Source organism: Microtus ochrogaster, chromosome 2, assembly GCF_000317375.1.
Source record: "Microtus ochrogaster isolate Prairie Vole_2 chromosome 2, MicOch1.0, whole genome shotgun sequence".
NCBI lineage: Eukaryota > Metazoa > Chordata > Mammalia > Rodentia > Cricetidae > Microtus > Microtus ochrogaster.
The window spans coordinates 21,342,350-21,349,556 of NC_022010.1; the positions used below are offsets into that span (position 1 = coordinate 21,342,350).

The window sequence follows — 7,207 nt, forward strand, 5'->3', positions numbered from 1 at the left end:
CCTGCCTCTGCCTCCCGAGTGCTGGGATTAAAGGCGTGCGCCACCATTGCCCGGCTAGGAAGTTGTTTTTGTCTTTACAGTGAAGGAGTGCTGTGTTTGACACTAGATAATGGTGGCCCAGTTATTCTTTGGTATTTTTGTTTCTTGTGGTTAAACATTTTATTCAAAGTCCTTAAAAAGTTGGTAAAGGCTGAAGGGGTCCACAAGATCAGACAAACTAGTCAAGGAAGATCTTCCAGGCTTGCTTTGTGCTAAAGGTGCTTGTTTATTTTTTGAGATAGAGTCTCACTATGTAGCTCAGGCTGTGTCTGAACTCAGAAGCCTCCTTTGACTCCTTGACCTCCTAAGGACTGGCAGGCATTACAGGCTTTCGTCAGTGTCCTAAAGTTGCTGTTGCTGTGATGAAACACCATGACCATAAGCAAGTTGGCGAGAAAAGGGTTTGTTTGGCTTACACTTCCACATTGTAGTCCATCACTGAAGGAAGTCAGCACAGGAGCTCAGGTAGGGTTGGAACCTGGAAGCAGGAGCTGATGCAGAGGCCATGGAGGGGTCCTGCTTACTGGGCTCATCCTACCAGTATGGTTGCCCAGCCTGCTTTCTTAGAGAACTGAAGACCACCAGCCCAGAGATCACACTACCCACAACCAGATTTTATGGAGGCATTTTCTCAATTAAGGTCCCCTCCTTTCAGATGACTAGCTTGTGTCAAGTTGATATAAATCTAGCCAGCACAATGATCGGCCCTCTTCTGGCCTCTCCCGGCACCCACATGCACACACAGGCACCTACTATACACATAAACAGAAGGACATACTGGAACCAGGGTGGAGAGAAGGCTTGGCTTCTCAGGTTTGTTGCTGACTTGCAAGTGCTCCCTCCCTGTGCCTCAGTTTACCTCAGGGCTCTTTGCATAGGTCTGATAAATAATCAAGATGTGGCTCCCCGTCTCTCAATGACCTATTTGTCTTCCTTCTGTCCCTCATGGCATCATGCTCAAACCATAAGTCTAAGATAGACTATTTCTATACAGTTATTCATATGTTTTTTGTATCCCACTTATCGGAAGCATTTTTCCAGCTATTAGGGATCTAGCTGTCACTTGTGAAATCATGGAGGGACGCTGTAAGTCTTTCTGGATGGCCAGTTGTTGAGCCGCAGTCTGTTTCTCCTCTTACTGTCATATAGAAGTTTTCTTTTGAACTGAGGGTTTGATGTGGAACTTAAGTTGCCCTGAACTCTGGGTCCTCCTGCCTCAGCCTCTGAGTACAAGATTACAGACGTGTGCCACCACTGCTGTTTAGAGTGGGGTTTCTAGTGACCTCATACACGTCGTTAATAAAACCTACGATGTGCCACACCCTGTCCTTGTTGGAATACAAGTAGGAAGTCCCAGTACATATAGTACCTTCAGTTTGAGTTCTTGTCCTTAGTCTCAGTTGGTGAGTGGATTCCTCCTCTCCTTTTGCCAGGCAAATGCTCTGCTATGGTATTCTGTCCCTAGGCCTGGTTAGCTGATTTTATCTACAACTCTGGACTGTTCTGGCCCTAGGTTCCAGTGCCGGGGCTGGCAGTGGAGAGTTCCACGTTTATAGGCACCTACGGCGGAGAGAGTACCAGCGGCAGGACTACATGGATGCCATGGCTGAGAAGGTTAGTGAGCCAAGGAATCCGGTGACTCTGGATCAGACTCGACAAGCTGTTCACACTAGGGGAGGGGTGTGTAGGAGTCGTCCCCTTCCTGCCCTCCACAGGCCGTTTGTTATGTAGTGGAACAGCAGGTCAGGGCTTCCACACAGTTGTCCTCCTTCCTCTCTTTCCTCTCTGCTGGGCTGAGTGTCTCATATGGTTCATTGTGGTCGGTGTAATTAGTGGTTTGTGTTCAATGTCGGGGCCTCAGGATTTTAGTTTTCTTAGTTCTTACATTTCCTCATGGTAGGTAATAAAGTCTGTGCAGCCCAGGTAGGTCTGAGTGAAGACATGTTTTGTTTTGTTTTTCATTTTCAGCAAAAACTGGATGCAGAGTTTCAGAAGAGACTAGAAAAGAATAAGATTGCCGCCGAGGAGCAGACCGCAAAGCGCCGGAAAAAGCGGTAAGAGCTTTCGATCATTGTGGTCTGCAGACGGGAGGTGGGGAAGCGGGTGCTGGAGAGTGAGCCAAGGCCTTAGAGGCTCAGGCCAGGGCAGGAGTTCAAGACCAGCCCGAGCCAAATAGAAAGACACTGTCACGAAACAAAATCAAAAGGGTTGGTGATATGGCTTAGCAGGTACAGATGCTTGCTGCCAAGCCTAAAGTTTAGGCCCTAGAACCTACATGGTGGTTCTTAAAAGTTATCCTCAAGCTGGGCATAGTGGCTCACACCTTTAACCCCTGCACTCCAGTGGCAGAGTCCAGTGGGTCTCTGAGTTTGAGAACAGACTGATCCTCAGAGCAAGTGTCAGGACAGCCAGGGCTACACAGAGAGACCCTGTCTGAGGATAGGGGCCCAAAAAAACATAAAATTGTCTTCTGACCTCCACACATATGCCAGTCACACACACATCATTCACAACACCTCATGCAAATGTTTGACTAGACGGCTCTGTAAGCTTACAACTCCTGCTGCTCTTCCAAAGCTCTGGAGTTCAGCTCCCACACCTGTGATGTTGGGTAGCTCACAACCACCTATGACTCTAACCCTAGAGGATCTGATGCCCTCTTCTGGCCTCCATAGACACTGCACTTATGTGCATATACCCACACTCAGACACACATGATAAATGGGTTTTTTTTGTTTGTTTGTTTTTTGGTTTTTCAAGACAGGGTTTCTCTGTGGCTTTGGAGCCTATCCTGGAACTAGCTCTGTAGACCAAGCTGGTCTCAAACTCACAGAGATCTGCCTGCCTCTGCCTCCCGAGTGCTGGGATTAAAGACGTGCGCCACCATCGCCCGGCTTTCACACATGATAAATGAATTGTTGTTGGCTTTTTTTCAAGGCAGGATTTCTCTGTGTAGCTCTGGCTGTCCTGGAACTCATTCTGTAGATCACACTGGCCTCAAACTCACAGAGATCCACCTGCCTCTGCCTCTGCCTCTCAAGTGCTAAGATTAAAGGTGTGCACCACCACTGCCCAGTTGATAAAATGAATCTTTAAAAAAATAAACCCTCTCTGGGTGGTGGTAGTGCACACCTTTATTCCCACTACTCAAAGAGAGTACTCAAGAGACAGAAACAGACAGATCTTTGAATTCAAGGGTAGCCTGGTCTACAGAATGAGTTCCAGGGACAGCCAGCAATACACAGACAAATCTTTTGTCTCTAAAATCAAAAACAAAAGTAAGGAATAAAAATAAAATATAAAGCCGGGCGGTGGTGGCGCACGCCTTTAATCCCAGCACTTGGGAGGCAGAGGCAGGCGGATCTCTGTGAGTTTGAGACCAGCCTGGCCTACAAGAGCTAGTTCCAGGACAGGCTCCAAAACTAAAGAGAAAACCTGGCTCGAAAAACCAAAAAAAAAAAAAAAAAATAAAAAATAAATAAATAAAATATAAAGAAGAAACCCTCAAAACAGGTAACAGAGGTTGACTTGTATAACCTCTAGGTGTTCTGGGAAGGCCAGCCCTGAGATAGTAGCACTAAGAGGAATGGTTTCTTATAAGACCTTGGGAACCACACGTCCTTCATGGTCCTTCAGCCTGTTACAGATCTCCCAAAGATACTGTTGGAACTTTAGTGACTGTGTGGGTTTCCATGTCTCCCAACATTTCTGCATTTTGGTTTTGTTTGCCTTTTGAGATAGTCTTGCTGTGTTGCTTAGGCTGGCTTCAACACTGATCCCCTGCCTCAGTTTCCTTTCTACATTTGAACATTTTATTTTTGAGACTCTTTTAACCAATCTTCCCATGTGACTTGGGGGGGGGGGCTGTCAGGTTTTTTTTTGTTTGTTTGTTTGTTTTTGAGACACTTTTACTATGTACCCCAGGCCAGCCTTGAACTCTTGGTTTTTCTGCTTGGCCCCACCAAAATTCTGGGACTACTTTTATAAGCCACTACACTCAGCCTACTCCTCAGAGTTTGATCTCTACTTACTTCAGTGAAAACAGTTGACAGTGACAGGCTAGCAGAATCACGTTTTTTTAAAGGGCACGTGTGTCTGTGTGGGTTTGTGCATATAAATATGAGTGCTCATGGGGCCAGAAGAGAAGCTGGAGTTGCGGGCAGTCGTGAGTTGCCTGACATGGATGCTGGAAGCTGAGCTCCAGTCCTAGCTGTCGAGCCGTCTCTAGCCGTGACTGTGACTTTTGCACTGCTATAAAGATAGCTTCATCACGGGCTTTTCCAAAACACCCACCAAAGTAACCACCATGTATGTCTTCCATGTGTAGCCAGAAGTTAAAAGAGAAGAAGTTAATGGCAAAGAAGATGAAGCGTGAGCAGAAGAACCAGAAGGAAGGTGAGCTGTGTCCACATTTCTCTCAGTGCTGGTCACCATCGCTGATGGCAGTGGCTGCTAAACTGTGAAGACTCATGGTTAGCTGTGTGTGTCATGTCAGAAAGCCACATGACTAAGCTAGGCATAGTGGCGCACGCCTTTAATCCCAGCACTCAGGACCCAAAGGCAGGCAGATCTTTGTGAGTTCTAGGCCAGCCTGGTCTACTTAGTGAATTTCAGGACAGCCAGGGCTCTGTAGAAAGACTCTGTCTTAAAAACCTAAAAGAAAGAAAGAAAGAAAGAAAGACTTAAGCAAAAAGGAAAGCTCACAGTAGGATTTTGGGGCAACTTACTGGATTCCTGGTTACTAGGGTCACTCCCTCTGTCCCTGTCCTCACACTGCCTTGCTCCTCAGGTACCTCCAGCTGTCCACCAACTGTCTTCCAGTGGTTCTCCATCTTGCCTCATTTTTTCCCCAGGAGGAAGGATTGAAGAGCTGTCTCAGCATTTGGAACCCTTTTGTTTTGTAGTTATGTGTACATACATATATTCACACATCTGTGTTTGTACATGTGTGCACATGGAAGCCAGAGACCAATGTCAGGTTCCTCTTCAGTTGCTCTTTACCTGAATTGTTGTGACACAGTCTCACTAAAGCTGGAGTTCACTGATTTCCCTGGGCTGGCTGCCTGACAAGTCCCAGGGATCGTCCTTCTCTGTCTCCCTAGAGCTGGAATTCCAAGCACACACTCCCATGCCTACCCTTTCCATTGGTGCTGGGTCCAGACTCAGGTCCTCATGCTAGCAAGGCAGGTACTGTACTGACTGACCCTTCGCCTAGTCTCCCATGTAGCCAAGGCTGATTCTGAACTGAGACTCCTGGTTCCTACCCTTCTACCATGTGAGTCCAGGGATCAAACAGGTTGTCCAACTTGACAGCAAGAACCTTCACTACGGAGCCTTCTTACCAGCACACTCTCTCATGGTTTGAGTTTATTATTATTTTGTTTTGCTTGAGGCAGCGTCTCATGTAGCCCAGGCTGGCCTTGCACTCTGACCCTCTTTACCTTTGCCTCCCAAGTTCTGTGATTACACCTGTCCTGTTCTGTGCAGCTTGTGTTTTTAATTCCCTGTATTTCATAGACTTTCAGCTGCTGTTCTAGGGATTTCTGTGTGGCTGCTTTCACGGTCTGCTTAGTGTCTTAAACAGGACGTGGGAATGCCCCGCCGTAGGTGTTTCTTCACGCTTCCATGTTTTTTGTCAAACTGGGTAGGGAAAAAAACCCAACTTGTTCTGTTCATTTGGATAGTTCCTAATCGTCCACCCACAGGTTGTCTTCCCCATGACGTCTCCGTTTTGTGGTTGATCCTGTCTTGTGAATTTTGTCTCAGTGACGTGGTAATAGGGAAGCTATAAAAGCTTTCATTAGATTCCGATTCATGTTTTCCATTCTTTGTTGCAGTTTTGCCATCCCATTCATTTTTTAAATTTTTGTTTTGTTATTTTTTAGGCAGGATCTCTCTGTAGCCCTGACTTTCCTGGAATTCATTATATAGACCAGTCTGGCTTTCAGCTCACAGAGATCCTGAGTGTTAGGATTAAAGAGTGTGCCAGTGCCACCATGCCTGACTGCCTTCCTGTTCATTTCAGGACTCAGCCACTCTTACATTCTGGAAAAGGTTTAAACCAGGTGCTGTCTTGGTTTGCTTTCTACAGCTGTATAAACACCATGAGCAGTGGCAGCTCGGGTTTTCTCCACGTGAGGAAGTCAGAGCTGAAGCAGGGCTTGTGGAGGAGCCTTTCTTCCTGGCTCGCTCTCCATACTTGCTCAGCCTGCTTTCTTAAGGAACCCAGGACTGCCTGCCCAGGGGTGACACTGCCCATAGTGGGCTCCACCCTTCCACATCAATCGTTAGTCAAGAAAATACCCCCCAGACTTGACTATGGGCCAGTTTAATTAAGGCATTTTCTCATTTGAAGTTCCTCTTCCCAGATGACTCTGACTTGTGTCAAGATGATAAGAACACTAGTCTACATAGCTGCTCACTTCCTGTGCCTGGTCTGTCTGGGCCTTGGTCCCAGGTCTGCGTGGGTCTTGGTCCCTAATCTTCTTGGGTCTTTGTCTGTGGTCTGTTAGGCCTTGTCTTGTGTTATTTTCTTGTACCAGTTGAGCTTCCTGCCTCTTGAGAAGCCAAGTCATCTTCTCGTGTATCCCGAGCTTTTCGAGTGACATCTCTGTAAACGGAAGTTTCTGTCCTGCCTGGTTCCGCAGCCGTTCAGCCCCAGATCATCACATTTCTCAAGGCTGTGGTCTTGTTTCTATCTCTAGTGGGTCAGTAACCTGGCTATGTTCAGCAAACAGGTTCTGGCCTTCCCGTGCATTGTGGTTCTTAAGAGTCTTCGCTGTGTTCCCCGGGTATGGCCCAAGAGTGCCATCCAGTGGCCAATCTTGGTTAGTTTTTTTTGAGTTCAGTGGCTAAGATAAAGGACATCACTGTTAAAACTGCACAGTCATGGTAAAGCATGCATACTGAGGTCTATCCTTTTGGTAAAACTGTGAAGTGCCAGGGAGATACAAGTCTGACTGTTGTAGTTGTTGTAGTGGTGGTGTGTTGTTACTGCTGTTGCTGTATGTGCTAGTCAGGGTCTTACTTTGAACCTAGTGGGCCTGAACTGTATAGCACATGGCTACTTTTTGAGTCTTTTTTTTTTTTTTTTTTTGGTTTTTCGAGACAGGGTTTCTCTGTGGCTTTGGAGCCTGTCCTGGAACTAGCTCTGTAGACCAGGCTGGTC

The 7,207-nt window shown here is 46.8% G+C and overlaps 2 protein-coding genes across 3 annotated transcripts in view; both read left to right on the forward strand.

The window, feature by feature from the left end:
* Prkrip1 (PRKR interacting protein 1) overlaps positions 1-7,207 on the forward strand; it is a 37,004-nt gene that overhangs the window by 1,568 nt on the left and 28,229 nt on the right. Inside the window, exons 3-6 of one of the 2 annotated variants that reach the window (XM_005344591.3) lie at positions 1,553-1,653; positions 2,008-2,093; positions 4,367-4,434; positions 4,829-5,883. In XM_005344591.3, coding sequence (XP_005344648.2) covers positions 1,553-1,653; positions 2,008-2,093; positions 4,367-4,434; positions 4,829-4,905 — 332 coding nt within the window. In that variant the 3' untranslated portion in view covers positions 4,906-5,883. Of the gene's footprint in view, positions 1-1,552; positions 1,654-2,007; positions 2,094-4,366; positions 4,435-4,828; positions 5,884-7,207 lie in introns of those variants that run through there. The other variant, XM_026784973.1, reaches the window with a different exon arrangement.
* The window catches only part of Orai2 (ORAI calcium release-activated calcium modulator 2), a 40,372-nt gene continuing 37,558 nt past the window's right edge, over positions 4,394-7,207 (forward strand). The window contains exon 1 of the mRNA XM_026784955.1: positions 4,394-4,434. The gene's annotated coding sequence lies outside the window, so the exon portion shown is untranslated. The remainder of the gene's footprint in view (positions 4,435-7,207) is intronic.